This window comes from Bison bison, unplaced genomic scaffold (assembly GCF_000754665.1).
Source record: "Bison bison bison isolate TAMUID 2011002044 unplaced genomic scaffold, Bison_UMD1.0 scf7180017864373, whole genome shotgun sequence".
Lineage (NCBI taxonomy): Eukaryota > Metazoa > Chordata > Mammalia > Artiodactyla > Bovidae > Bison > Bison bison.
Genome location: NW_011494945.1, coordinates 4,535,166 through 4,549,856, shown reverse-complemented (window position 1 = coordinate 4,549,856; position 14,691 = coordinate 4,535,166). Strand labels below are relative to the sequence as shown.

The 14,691-nt window shown below is 35.9% G+C and overlaps 1 protein-coding gene across 5 annotated transcripts in view; it reads right to left on the bottom strand.

The window, feature by feature from the left end:
• Nucleotides 1-14,691, bottom strand: part of REV3L (REV3-like, polymerase (DNA directed), zeta, catalytic subunit) — a 178,271-nt gene that overhangs the window by 44,749 nt on the left and 118,831 nt on the right. For all 5 annotated transcript variants that reach the window (XM_010856597.1, XM_010856599.1, XM_010856598.1 and 2 more), the window contains 4 exons: nt 14,216-14,408; nt 12,248-12,359; nt 5,804-5,919; nt 2,924-3,042 (listed from right to left, as the gene is read on the bottom strand). In XM_010856597.1, the coding sequence (XP_010854899.1) occupies nt 2,924-3,042; nt 5,804-5,919; nt 12,248-12,359; nt 14,216-14,408 (540 nt within the window). The remainder of the gene's footprint in view (nt 1-2,923; nt 3,043-5,803; nt 5,920-12,247; nt 12,360-14,215; nt 14,409-14,691) is intronic.

Sequence of the window (14,691 nt, the reverse complement as noted above, 5' to 3'; positions counted from 1 at the left end):
AGGGGGTTTCACTTTCACTTTACAAACTCTTCTGTTTTTTTAAAATAGAAAATATAAATTATTTTTAATAAAGAATATATTAAAAACAAATATAAAGACTAAAGAAAACAATAATAGAGTTAGAAATAGCTGAGTGCCATAGGGAGACACAAAGAAATAAAGATAAAAAGGAGCTTCTGGAACTGTTTAAATCCATAAAAAATAGTCTAAGGGCCTCTAATAATTATAAAGAAATTCTTAGGGCCAAAATCATAACCCTTAAAGTTCTGTACAACCTGAGATACAAGACAATACTTCCCACAAGTGTACTCAGAATTTCATGGAAATTTCCAAATTGCCAGGAGTACTTTGGGTTAGAAAAAAGTGATAATCTAATTTGGCTCATCTAGCAAAGTTCGGGGAGACCAGGATAAATTACCCTACTCATAACTTTCTCACAGTTGTTCCTCACAGATACAAAAAAAGAGCAGAGATGTTACATATTCAGCCTAGAGTTAGAGAAAGCCCTTGACCTTGAATCTTCCATAAGGACTAAAAAAAGCCCTGAACTTTGAAAAAAATACTTACTCTTTAAACTGCAATTTTTTAAGCTACGCTATGCTATGCTAAGTCACTTCAGTCGTGTCTGACTCTGTGCGACCCCACAGACAGCAGCCCACCAGGCTCCCACGTCCCTGGGATTCTCCAGGCAAGAACACTGGAGTGGGTTGCCATTTCCTTCTCCAATGCATGAAGGTGAAAAGTGAAAGTGAAGTCGCTCAGTCGTGTCCGACTCTTAGCGACCCCATGGATTGCAGCCTACCAGGCTCCTCGGTCCATGGGATTTTCCAAGCAAGAGTACTGGAGTGGGGTGCCATTGCCTTCTCCGGATTTTTTAAGCTAGTAACTGATAATTGTTAGAGCTGCCTTTTGGATCTTCAGGAATGAAAAGACCCCTAAAACTAAGACTCGATGATTTAATTTTGTGTTTATACACTTATGTGTTCATTCCAGGCAATATCAGAGACTAAAGTTTGAAATATATAATAGAATATATGAAACAAATACATCATAATCTCTGTACCTTTCATATCCTGTGCTGTGTCACTAGGAATTGCAGTTGACCCTTGAACAATACAGGGGTTAGGGGCACTGACCCTCATGCAGTTGAAAAACCTGTTTATAACTTTACAGTTAGCTCTTCATGTCTGCATATCTGCATTGCAGATTCAACCAATCTGTAGACTGTATAATACTGCAGTATGTATTTATTGGGGGAAAAAAATTCGCCAATAAGTGGATCTGTTTAGTTCAAAGCTATGTTGTTTGAGGGTCAACTGTATTTTTGAAATCACTGGGGCATTGATTATTGTACTGACAATATTTTAAGAAGAAACAACAGGATAAAATTATCCTCAAGTAGATAAATATATGGTACATTTTCAAATTAGATAAAATGTGAGCATAACTTCAGGTCTATGGGGCAGAGAGAGAATAAAAATGGGAAGGCTTTGCTGCTGGCTCAGTGGTAAAAAAAAAAAAAAAATCTGCCTGCTAATGCAGGAGACACAAGTTCCATCCCTGGTCCGGGAAGATCCCATATGCTACAGAGCAAGTAAGCCTACGTGCCACAACTACTGAGCCTGTGCTTAAGAGCCTGGGAACCGCAACTATTGAGCCCACATACCACAGCTACTGACGGCTTTGTGCCCTAGAGCCCATGCTCTGCAACGAGACCATAATGAGAAGCCCTCCCACCTCACCTAGAGAGTAGCCCTCACTCACAGCAACTAGAGAAAAGCTCGAGCAGCAAAGACCCAGCACAGCCATAAATAAATGAATGAATAAATAAAATTATTTTTAAAAACAAGAATACCTAAATTTGATATTAAGAGTGTATTTCCTTATCTGGAAGAATTACTGTGTGATAGGTCCCAAAAGAATTGCAGAGAACATGCCTGGAAATTCAAATTTTTATATAAACCTAGAAGAGCCTGAAAAGATCACAACAAATAATAAGTGTACATTAGAAATAGAATGTAGTTTCAAAAGGAAGTAGTTGAAGAACAGAATCCTCTTTAAAATATAAACATTTTATCTGATATTTTAAGTCCAAAATCTGAGAATAGACCAATTTATTGTACATATCTTTTTTCTTACATTTTTGGTGAGTGTGATTGCATATTAGTAAGATAGTTTCATATTACCAAAACTCCTTATCTGAGTCTCCAAAGACCCAACTGGAATGTGCTATTAACTATTTCCAAGTACTGTCTTTCTAGTATTTCTTGTTGAGTTGCTAAGTTGTGTCCAAATCTTTTGTGACCCCATGGACTAGCCAGATAGGCTCCTCTGCCCATGGGATTTCCCAGGAAAGAATACTAAAGTGGGTTGCTATTTCCTTCTCCAGGGGATTTTCCCTGACCCAGAGATCAAACCCATGTCTCTTGCATTGGCAAATGGATTCTTTACCACTGAGCCACGAGGGAAGTCCCTTTCTAATTCAGCTAGGTTTTAAATATCCTAATTTCAAAAAGTTCTTTCCCACGTCTACACTAAATTTTTCTTACTGTAATAAATTAAGAAGGCCAAGTTGAATTTATCTGGCCTTGTGAAAAAAGGATTTCAGAGCAAAAAGTGACGAAATTATACAACATTCCATACATACAAGATAACATTTTATGACAGCTATAGACTTACATAGCCAATGCTATTTGTGCTTAGACAGAAACAGGGTAAAAATCATCAATAATGAAGTTAAGTACTTTTATAGCTTTGCATTTTAGAAAGTAGTTTTTGTTTTTGAAACACTTAAGTATAATAAAAGTAATTCACAAGGAAGCATATACTACATAGGAAGCTATACTAATGTTCTATAATGATTAAATCATTACACTGATCTAATCTCTTACTTCCAAACCAAATTTCAGATAAAGTACCTTACCTCATTTCTCATGATTCTCCAAAGATTTAGTGTAATTCGGCCAACAATATTTATCTCACTCATTACATCTGATCCATACTCATCTCTTTCGGCTGCAAATCTATTCTCAGTTTTGTCATCTATAGAAATAAATACAGACTGCGTCAGGACTCACAGAAATCAAATTTCCAAGCGAACCGTAAGAAAATGAGAATAATAAAAATGAAGATGAAGATTAAGGATTAAATGTAATTCACAGTCTATTCTGTATTAGACTTAAGAGAATAATCATTATTTTGATAGGTTTTTCTGTCCTCTAAGTTATGAAAGAATTTTGTGAAATAAATGTATCTGAAAACTGTACATATTTTTAACAATAAAACATATATATATACATATGTATTTTTAAAATAAATCCTTTTCTCTTTAAATATGATAATTACGTGCTATTTTTATGAATACCTAATATCACATCATTCTTTGGTGTTTGGATGAAAAACATTTATTATGAAACTTGTCATCTCTTGCAAAAAAAAAATGGTAGAATTTTTAACCTAAACAATTCTCTGAAAATTTGTTGACGTTAATTAATGATGTTCGTATTGAGGATGAAATTCTATTAACTATATATAAAGAACTAGTTGAAGAGTACCTCTTATAGCATATAGACTTCTGAGTTTAGTTTTTCTAAGTGATAATTATATCTAGAATAGAAATCAAAATGTGTTTCTAGTATATAACACTGGGTATAAATGAATGTTGTTGATTAGAGGCTCTGGAATAACAAGTATATTCATCAACTCAATGACATCAGTTTGAGCAAACTCCAGGAGATAGTGAGGGACAAGGAAGCCTGGAGTGCTGCAAGTCCATGGGGTCGCAGAGAGTCAGATACGACTGAACTAAACAATGGTATTTGAATGTCTGTTGAGTCCAAGAACTTTATTTTAATACAGCTACTTTATTATGTTTGTACTATAGTGCAAAATAAAAATTGTACTTTCTACTCAGAAATGTTTTATCTTGCCCCAGGTCATGTAGTAACAAAAACTAGTATTCTAAACCTGGGTTAGTTGATTATAAAGACAATGTAGACACACCTACCACTCTTCTTTATTTTAGAGACATAATGCTTAAAAGATTTGTTCAAGTGTATAGCATAGTGATTTAGCATGTTTGCAGATTATATTCCATTATAGTTTATTACAAGATAATGGGTACAATTTCCTGTGCTCTACTGCATGAAACTAACACTATATTATAAGTCAATTTAAAAAAAGGTTTCAGCTTAACACCTACATAATGTTTATTACATTCTCAGGCTCTGTTCTCAGTATTTTACAATCACCCTATGAGATAAGTTCCATTACATCCCCATTTTACAGATGAACAAACTGAAGTATCGATAGGTTAAGTAATCTATCCTGTTGGACATCCAAATCCTGTTGGCCAGGGCTCGAACCCAGGTCATCTTTCTGCAGAATGAACTGTTTACCACTAGTGCTCTTTACTACGCTTCCTTAAATCATGCCCTTTCTACCGTTTCATGCCACCTCATAAATGGTTTCAGGAATGTTCTAAAAGGACAGGAAGTTTCATTCATTATTCTGAAGTCATATACCTTGTTACAAATTAATCAACTAGTAAGTGCACTGAACACTCATGCTACCTATTCTCAATGTTCAGAACCCTACCCCCAATGAAATGATGTAAAAACTGAAATGTATCACTATTCCTCACTCAAGGGACACAGAAGCTACAAAAAATTAATTCCATGAAAAGCTAAAAGCAGCTATCTTTTTATCCTAAGATTTTGCAAAGCTCAAAATATTTGCTGTCCTTGAATCTTCTGGCTTCAACCCTTCTCTTTCCCTTTACCAACACTTTGGATATTTTGTTGACTTCATAACCCCTTTCAGGAGGTATCTTGATTGGTTTTACTAATCTTCTATTTGACCTTTAAGCCTCTGGAACTATATGCTACTTTGTCCTAGTCAGACTTGTGTGTGTGTTGGGGGGGGGAGGGGGCCTTTAAAACAAAGTTATTAAAAATTTGGTAACTATAAAGAAAACATAATTTTAAAAATGCTTTAAAAAAACGAATTTTGGTATGAATGTTATTATTGTCTCCCTCTTCAATTAGAATAACACTTTTGAGGAACAGACTTCAAAATTCATGTAATTTTTTAGCCTGATACCCCCCCCAAAAAAAACAAGTTAGTATTTCTCTACCATCTCCTCCTTCCTCACCAAATAGATAAAACATAGAAACAGACAAATAAAATTATGGTATGCCAAGTCAAAGAAATGTTTTGTACTTCATAATGATTATAAAGACTATCTCATAAAGCAGAAAAATACTTTTGTTAAAATAATGTAAAAATGGGATATATGTATGATTAAAGTTACATAAAAAATAAAGATCTGTATTCTTTTGTTTGTTTTTTAGTCACTAGTTGTGTCCCACTCTTTCGTGACCCCATGAACTGTACCCGCCAGGCTTCCCTGTCCATGGGATTTCCCAGGAAAAGAATACCGGAGCAAGGTGCCATTTCCTTCTCCAGGAGATCTTCCTAACCCAGGAATCAAACCCATGTTGCCTGCACTGGCACGCAGATTCTTTATCACTGAGCCAGTAGGGAAGCCCAAAAGACCTACGTATGTATATGAAAAATGACGGAAAGGAAAATAAACAACAGGTATACTAACGGTATCTATAGCAGTGATTACAGTATTTTTCTTTCACTTCTCTTGATTTTTAAATTTTTATATAGTGGAGTTATGATAGTATCTAGAACTTACACAATTTAGTATTAAAAATTAGGCTAGAACAATACTCTTGTCTTTATTTGTCCATAATTTGCTCTGTAGCTGAACAAACAAACATTCACAGTGTCTTACCTGGCACCCGAGAGATCATCTGGCATAAGTCAACACTGAGTGCAGCCGCCCTCTGTAAGAGGTAACCCCAGGAATGCATCTGAATCTCATATCCTATAAGAATATCAGGATCATACCTGAAGAAGAAATGAGAAAATTAAACCTTTAACCAGAAGGACTGCTTCTTCATTAAACAAACTACAAAATTAAAAATCTATTTTTTATTGTATTTCTCAGGAAATATTATATTTCTCAGGGAAAGGGTGATATAGTGTTTACCTATAGAATTTCTATATAGGAAGGAATGGGGCATTTAGAGTTCTAAGTTTGAAGCTACTTTTGTAAAGCAAAAGTAGTTTCTACTTAGATTAGGTGTTTACTTGATATGACTTGAGAAAGAGGCTGCTAAAAATTGGGGTGGGAGGCAAGCATTACCAGTTAAATGCATGAATGAGGGTAAAATTGAGATATAATGTGGGCAGGGGTGGGGTGAAGTATGAGGGCATGTGTGGATACTATTTTGAAAATGATCTCCCAGGTCATTCTGTTGTCACTTTCTACCCCTCTATGCTCTACTGTCCTTAAACAGTTGTAATACTGAGAAAGAAATGGAAACTTCTTCCTTTCCCTCCAATTTTAGTAAAGACTTTGTCCTCACATAAAGAAAGGCCTCAACAATGACAAGTTTGCCTCTAAACTTAAGAGAAAGGTGACTTAGTTTAATGGGAGAATGAAATATTAATAGGGATAAGATTAATGTGGGGAAGCTAAACAGCAAAAACTAGGCAAAAAATGTGCTCGCTGTGGTCACATGGTTGCACTGGTAAACTGACAATCTGCATCTAACTCAGAAGGAGCCATTTTGTACTTCTGAGGACTTTCACATGACCACCATAAAAAAAAGTTCGATTATAGAACACAAGAAAATAGCATGAAGATTTACTTTCATAGGAAACCTGTGTGGGCAAGACAAGAACTGACTATAGTCTTAAGTGGAGAACAAAAACTTCTGAGCAACAAATACTGCAATGCTGCTATCAGATCAGAGTTCCTAAATTACTTTGATTGTTGTACTGTGCTGTGCTTAGTCATTCAGTCATGTCTGACTCTTCGCAACCCCATGGACTGTAGCCCGCTAGGCTCCTCTGTCCATGGGGATTCTCCAGGCAAGAATACTGAAGTGGGTTGTCATGCCATCCTCCAGGGGATCTTCCCAACCCAGGGATTGGACCCAGGTCTCCTGAATTGCAGGCGGATTCTTTATTGTCTGAGCCACCAGCGAAGCCCAAGAATACTGGAGTGGGCAGCATATCCCTTCTCCAGGGGAACTTTCCAACACAGGTATCAAACTGGGGTCTCCTGCATTGCAGGCAGATTCTTTACCAGCTGAGCTATCAGGGAAGCCCCTGATTGTTGTATTAGTATTTATAAAAGCCAAAAAGCAGAGTAAAAGATCACAAAAATTTGTAAAGTTGGGTTTCACATAACTGCCTTCAAAGTCATTCTGAATTATGGAATGACCAACCTGCCAGATTATATCACTTAACACTTGAACCATTTTCTAATATTCTGTCATTCTTCCACAGCCATTTTCTTTAAAAGGGTATTTAATTACCTTAGTTTGTACTTTGACAACAAAAATAAGAGTATCACATATATGTCCTTATTTTTAATCCTGAAGGATTTAGTGGCTGATGTCAAAAGAACTAGGTTTGAACCTCTGCAATAATATTCTTTTCATTTTTCCTATTCATTAAGGGCCCTATAAAATACATTCCCTAATGTAAATTTCAATATCTGGTGATCTGCTTTTGATCCATTATTACACTACAGACTTACAAAGTAGCCTTCAAACTTATTAGGAGAAAAAGATAACATATATGCTTTCCTCTATATAAAAAGGACAAGAAATTTCTAAGAAAACCACTTAACTTAATAAAACTTATTAATCTAATACAACAGCCAAATGGACCTTTTCCCCAACCTATAAAAGTGTTTTCTTGGTAGAAAGTGCAATGTGGCTGGTAATTCTGGAACAAAGAGCAGGATTACAACATAAGTGTGGAGAAGCTAAAGAAAGCAAAGGCTTATGCAACAATGTGGCTAAGACTTAGGCTCAGAGATCAGAGGTTAAGTGTAGACTGACTGATGCTAAAACTGAAACTCCAACACTTTGGCTACCTCATGCGAAGAGTTAACTCATTGGAAAAGACTCTGATGCTGGGAGGGATTGGGGGCAGGAGGAGAAGGGGACGACAGAGGATGAGATGGCTGGACGGCATTACCGACTCGATGGACATGAGTTTGAGGGAACTCCAGGAGCTGGTGATGGACAGAGAGGCCTGGCGTGCTGCAATTCATGGGGTTGCAAAGAATCGGACACAACTGAACAACTGAACTGAACTGATTCTTTAAAAGGAAGTCCAGAAAGGTCCTAGAGCCTTAAAAAAAGAGTCTCCCAAAACCATTCCTGCTCATTAGTCTTCTAAAATAGTATCCAGTATCTTAACACATCTTTTTGTTGATAGCAACTTCATCAACTCTTCCATTAATGTCAACGTCTTCTCAGAGCAAAGATGAACTAGCTGTATGATGAGTGCATCTCCCTGTAAAACTATGTAATGTCTAAACTTGAAAAACTTGGGCAGAAGTGTCAAGCGTCTCTAAAGATCATCAAGGATAGGAGATGTGAAGGATACACACACAAAAGAACCCGAAGCTGATAGCTTTAATACTTCTCATTTAGAACAGGCATTGCAATTTGGTCACAGTTAACTCTGAACGTTCATTTTCATACCATTGGAGATCAAACCAATCAATCCTAAAGGACATCAACCCTGAACATTCACTGTAAGGGCTGTTGCTGAAGCTCCAATACTTTGTCAAGAGCCAACTCACTAGAAAAAACCCTGATGCTGGGAAAGACTGAAGGCAATAGGAGAAGGGGATGGCAGAGGATGAGATGGTTAGACTGCATCACAGACTCATTGGACATGAATCTGAGCAAACTCTGGGAGACAATGAAGGACAGAGAAGGCTGGCATGCTGCAGTCCATGGGGTTGCAAACAGTCAGACATGACTTAGCAACTAAACAACGACAAGCATTCTGAACTTAAGAGAAGACTTTGGAAGGTTGCTGGAGTACCTATCATATACATTTCTAAGCATGAAGAGGATGCCAAATTATTACAGAGCTCTTCTGTTATAACTGTTACACAGTTCTTCCAATTTCTTCATCTGAATTTCTTTGACTCATGTAACATCTTATTATTGTAAGAATTATCTTTCCAATCAGCAACTTGCTCTGTTGTGGTAAATGGTTAATAGATTGATTAAATACACTTATTTTTTAATAGCTATGAAAATTTTTTCTCAGTTAACTACTTGTAAAGTAGTAGTGTCTCTTGTAAACTACTACTGCTCAGAGATGACTGCTGAAAAAAACAAAAAGTTACCCTTAATGCTTCTCTTAATAGATTTATTAAAGATTTGGTTCTTTTAGAAAACCTGTGTCATTTCAACATTTTCAGATCTATCATGTATATATGTTTTGACCCAGAGGTTGTTCGGTCTTACAAGACTCTCAAAGCTGATAAGCTATCTGTTTCAAGTTCAAAGTTCCAAGGATTCCATATTTCTTCTGTGAAAACATTTGGTGACAGTAACAAAATCTTGGTAACTTGTTCTTTAATTTTTGTAAATTTTATTCACTCTACCAGGTTTCTGAAAGTTACAGAAAGAACAAGGTTGAGTAAATGCAATTAGTAGTAAAGAACAAAATTGTGGAGAGGGAGCACCAGAAACATGAAAACGATTTTATTTGCTTAGGCAGAAAAAAGTTGCTTCACAATTTATATTGCAGATAACACTAAGACCTGTACAGATGAGAGGTGGAAGAGCTCTAACTTGGGGAGTGGCAGCGAGCATCGGGAGAGGAGAAGGAATCATCTTGAAAACGAATTCTGAGGTTAAATGGATAGGAGGGACTAATGCATGGACTAGGGAAAAGAAAAAGGTAGGGCTCAAAACTTAAACTGTTTAAGTTAGGGAGGCTAGGGAAATGTATAAGTAATAGTTCAAGGAAATAGAGAAAGGTAAAAAATGTCTTTGACAAGAATATAGTGGATCTGGTTTTACTTGTTTAATAGCACTTTACATGACTTTACATGTTTGCCACCTGAGGAAGTAAATGAAAAAATAAAGACGATAAACCTCTTTGAGACTATGCATCTGTATTTAATTCAGTTTTATATTCAGCACCTAGCACTGTATTTTACAGAGTTGATACTTAAGTACTGACCAGGCTAAGAGTTTTATGTGCTTTATCACACTTAATTCTAATACCTATTACCCATTTTACAGATGAGGAAATTAAAGTTTAGAGAGATAAGCAACTTGTTCAAGACAAAGACAAAAAGACAGAGATGGCTGACTCCCAAGCCTATGCTCTTAGCAAAGCCTGTGTTAAGTAGGTACTCAACAAATGAGGTTTAAGAAGGAAATAACCTTTAAGGGAGTTGTTTGGAGTAATACATAAACAACATTACAGAATTGAAATGCTAATATTTAATTCTTCTTCTCTTCCTAGTAGCCATGTGATGTAGAGTAAGAACCAGCAGTTAATTTTGTTTTCTTTACTGCACTTTTCTTAACAACTAGTATAATTCATGTTATGGACATTTAAGAAAGTTACTACACTTGCAAATAACTGACAAGATTCTCAATGTTGGCAGGTACTCCTATTGCTAGGAATATACCTAACAAGGAGAACACAAGTCTACAAAGCCCAGGGACACTACTAGATATGCATTGGCCCACAAAATGGTATTTGACTAAAACTCTTACATGTTCCTTTTCCTAAGCTGCTTGCAGTATGAGCTCTGAAAGTACCTGACATGTTGACAAGCTGTGTGAGAAGATAAAAGATAGGACTGACAATGGTAAGACTCAAGTGGATGGGAATCCATCCAGTTGCCAGTGCTATAAATAGTAAAAATACATTCCTCTTTTTTCCTCCCTAGAGTGGTGGGGAGTAGCATATCATTTTTTCTTTTTTTGATGCTCTGACATCTAATTTTGTTTCTTTGAAAATGTTTTCTGGTGTTCTAATTTTCTTTCTTAAAAGATTCTTTTTAATTGAAGGGTAATTGGTTTACAATATTGTGTTAGTTTCTGCCATACATCAACGTGAATCAGCCATACGTATACATACGGAGAAGGCAATGGCACCCCACTCCAGTACTCTTGCCTGGAAAATCCCATGGACGGAGGAGCCTGGTAGGCTGCAGTCCATGGGGTCGCTACAAGTCGGACATGACTGAGCGACTTCACTTTCATGCATTGGAGAAGGAAATGGCAACCCACTCCAGTGTTCTTGCCTGGAGAGTCCCAGGGACGGGGGAGCCTTGTGGGCTGCCGTCTCTGGGGTTGCACAGAGTCAGACATGACTGAAGTGACTTAGTAGTAGTAGCATACATATGTCTCATATCTCTTGAACCTCCCTCCCACCTCATCATACCCTTCTAGGTTCTAATTTTCAAAATAGATTGTGTTAACCCATTTGGGATTCAATCAGATGTTGAGTCAGTAAAATATCATCACTGATCTTTAATACAGTATATCATCTCACTTTTACAGGAAAAAGTTTTCCAAAGCAAAACAGAAAGGGTTGGGTTTAACAACATGCTCAAGGACAGCTTTTATCCATACATCAGAATCCAAAGAGTTATTTTCCAGCCTGCTTTTAGGCATTTAAAAACCTAAACCTAGCAACAGGCAGAAGTTTTAAGTTTCTAGAAAAGTGAAACACATCGCTACTAAGAGTTATACTCTTGAGAACATGCAAAAGAGATTCACTTAATTGTTTTATTTTTAAATTAAAACAACTTTGGTAAAACATTGTTTTCATACATTTTGACAAGATTCTACTATCAAGCATCAAAGCCAACATCAAATGGTCAAAAGAGATTTTTAAGAAATTATGTACACAAAAGGGTATGTACCAGATAGTCCTAGATTTATGAACAGATTATAATCCAAAATTTTGGAAATACAGATTTGTTTAGAACTCAGAAAACATTTTCTTAAAAAAAAAAAAAAAAGTAAAAAGGTATTGAAATGGTGGTTCCTAGAGTAGAACCCTATTTAATCAATGATACAATTTAACTTTATAGTTATTATTTCATCACCACAGAAAAATGCTAAAATCTAACTGGAAAAAGCTAGAAGCTAAGCTAGTATTTGTCTTTCACTGGCCCCTCAGTCTTGAGAATAGAATATTCTTTTTTTTATCCCTAATCTGATGGAAATGATGATGGTGATTGGAGATGAGAGCAAAATCCTTTCTAGAATAACTTTTCTTTCAAGGGCCACAGGAAGTGACTCACTTTCTCTTTTTAACCTTCACCTACATTACTCAGCAATAGCACAAAAGGACTGGAAAAATCATAAAATAAAAACAATACCTCTTTATTATATTTGCAATTTCTTGAAAAAGTGTCTTCTCATCAGCAGCATAGGTAACTTGTAGTCCTGTGATTCCAGATCTAATAAGTAATGGGGTCTGATATCTGATATCTAAGAAATAAACAAAATGTTTATTATATATAATTGTGTTAAGTAATATTATCTTACTTTTGAGTAAAATTATACAACTAGAATATTTTAAAATAAGACAGCTTCCCCAAAGTAAACACATAATTGTTTCCTGAAAATTTTCTTAAAGGTTTTCTTTCTAGCACAATATGCAACTGAAAATTCAAATTTTATGTTTTCAGCTATTTTACTAAAAGTCTATATTCACAAAATTCCCTAGATAACATGTCACCCAAAAAGAAATTTTATTACTTTATCTCTTTTTATAGGAAGAGCTTTGCTTAGTAGAAAATATTTTAATTAGTGGTATGCTGGAAAACGTTGACAAGCACCTCTCCATGGAGGGGGCATTAGGGGGAGCCCTGATTTGTACTGCTTGCCTATTTCTAAGACATGAGAAATTCTGACCATGGCTAAATTCAAATTACCAATGTGACATCAACTACTTCAAAAAATTCATGAAAATTTAGCAACTGGCTCATGAGCTGGTACAAGCCGGCTCAAGCACATCATTGATTAAACTGCAAATTCCTGAACAGTTTTGTTCCGTTAAACCTTCCTCCTCAATTGACTGAATTCAGATATTACTATTTAAAACTGCCAAAGAACACTTGGTATTTTATAAAATGCCTTATGTGGTATCCTATATGAAAAACCTCTGAACTTAATGTATTTATGGAGAAATATCAACAAAATTGGAATATACTTTAAGTAGTTTGCAAGCCATTAACTTACAGTAGTAAGTTAAAAATTTTTTTAAAAAATTTTTGGCCACACTGCATGGCATGTGGGATCTTAGTTCCTTGACCAGGGATTGGAACCTGTACTCCCTGCACTGGAAGGGTGGAGTCTTAATCACTGGACCACCAGGAAAGTCCATAACTTAACTTCTTAAAGCAAAGAAAAACTCTGTATTAGCAACAAAATACCAGCATGTATATATAAGGAGGACTGTCTACCCAACGTATAGATATAATATCATTTGAATTCAACAGTAACAATTAGTATTTTATATAATATTTAGATCAAATTAGATATGCTAATTGGAAATTTTATTAAGCTGTTTATATTGTACTGCTTCTAACTTCTAACAGTAATTCAAGAATAATGAATCTAAGACCAAATTATATACAACACCTCCTATTCCCACCTCAGCAAACATTTAGAGAGAAGTTCTTTTTTTAAGGCTAGCAAAACTTTATTACGAAAGTTTTATGAGCACAATATAAGAAATGAAAATTAAATGCCAGAATTCTTCATGAACATAGGTGCACGCATCCTAATATAACAATGGCAAACTGAATACAGCAGTAGCTAAAACAATATACATCAAAGCCAAGGTGAATGTATCCTAGTATTTAAAGTTCTGTTTAACACCAGGGAATTAGTTATTTTAATCTGACACAATAACAGACTATAAGATGTGCATGGTAGGAAACTCACAGATGCATAATCAACAAAATAGTACTATTTGAGGAAGTTCCTAACCATGAGGTAGAGAGGAGTTCTTTATGCTTGTTTGGTTTAGACCCTGAGCAAAGAAACTGCCCCAACACAAGGTTCTTCCTCTGGTGAAAGTGAAAGTGTTAGTCCCTCAGTCGTATCCAACTTTTTGGGACCCCCTGGACTGTAGTCTGCCAGGCTCCCTGGTCCACGGAATTCTCCAGGCAAGAATACCAGAGTGCCTAGGCATTTCCTTCTCCAGGGGATCTTCCCGATCCAGGAATCAAACCCAGACCTCCTGCACTGCAGGCAGATGCTTTACCGTCTGAGACACCAGGGAAGCCTACATACTTCCTAGGGTATGTAGGTATAAAATTAATAAAAATGATCAATACCTTGACTAGACACTGTCTTGTCTTTATCAATCACTATTACACCTGTGAGTTCTGTTTTGTCTGTATCCGGTAGTGGAGTGTCAGATGAGATGCAGTAGAACAGAGCACAGATTGGGTCAAATTCAGGATCTGGTTCTAAGTCTCGTCTAGTTCGAGCATGTAATTCCACACTGATTAGGGTAAGATTTTGTATCTATAAAAGGAAATAAATACCATGGTTTTAAGCATTTTTTTGAGACAAACTGAAAGTAGTATGTTTCACTAAGGCTCTGAGGAAATACATGTGTAAAATTACAGAAAAATGCTATATAGGACACATTCACAAATTAAAACTAGGTTTTTAGTTGTAAGATCAGATTAAATCAATTCATGTTTTTCTTTTAAAAACTCTCTCTAGAGTACATGCAGTGCCTCTCAATTTCTATTTGAGAAAGAATGACTAGGCCAAAAGGTACATTCAAAGCAAAGTCTATTAC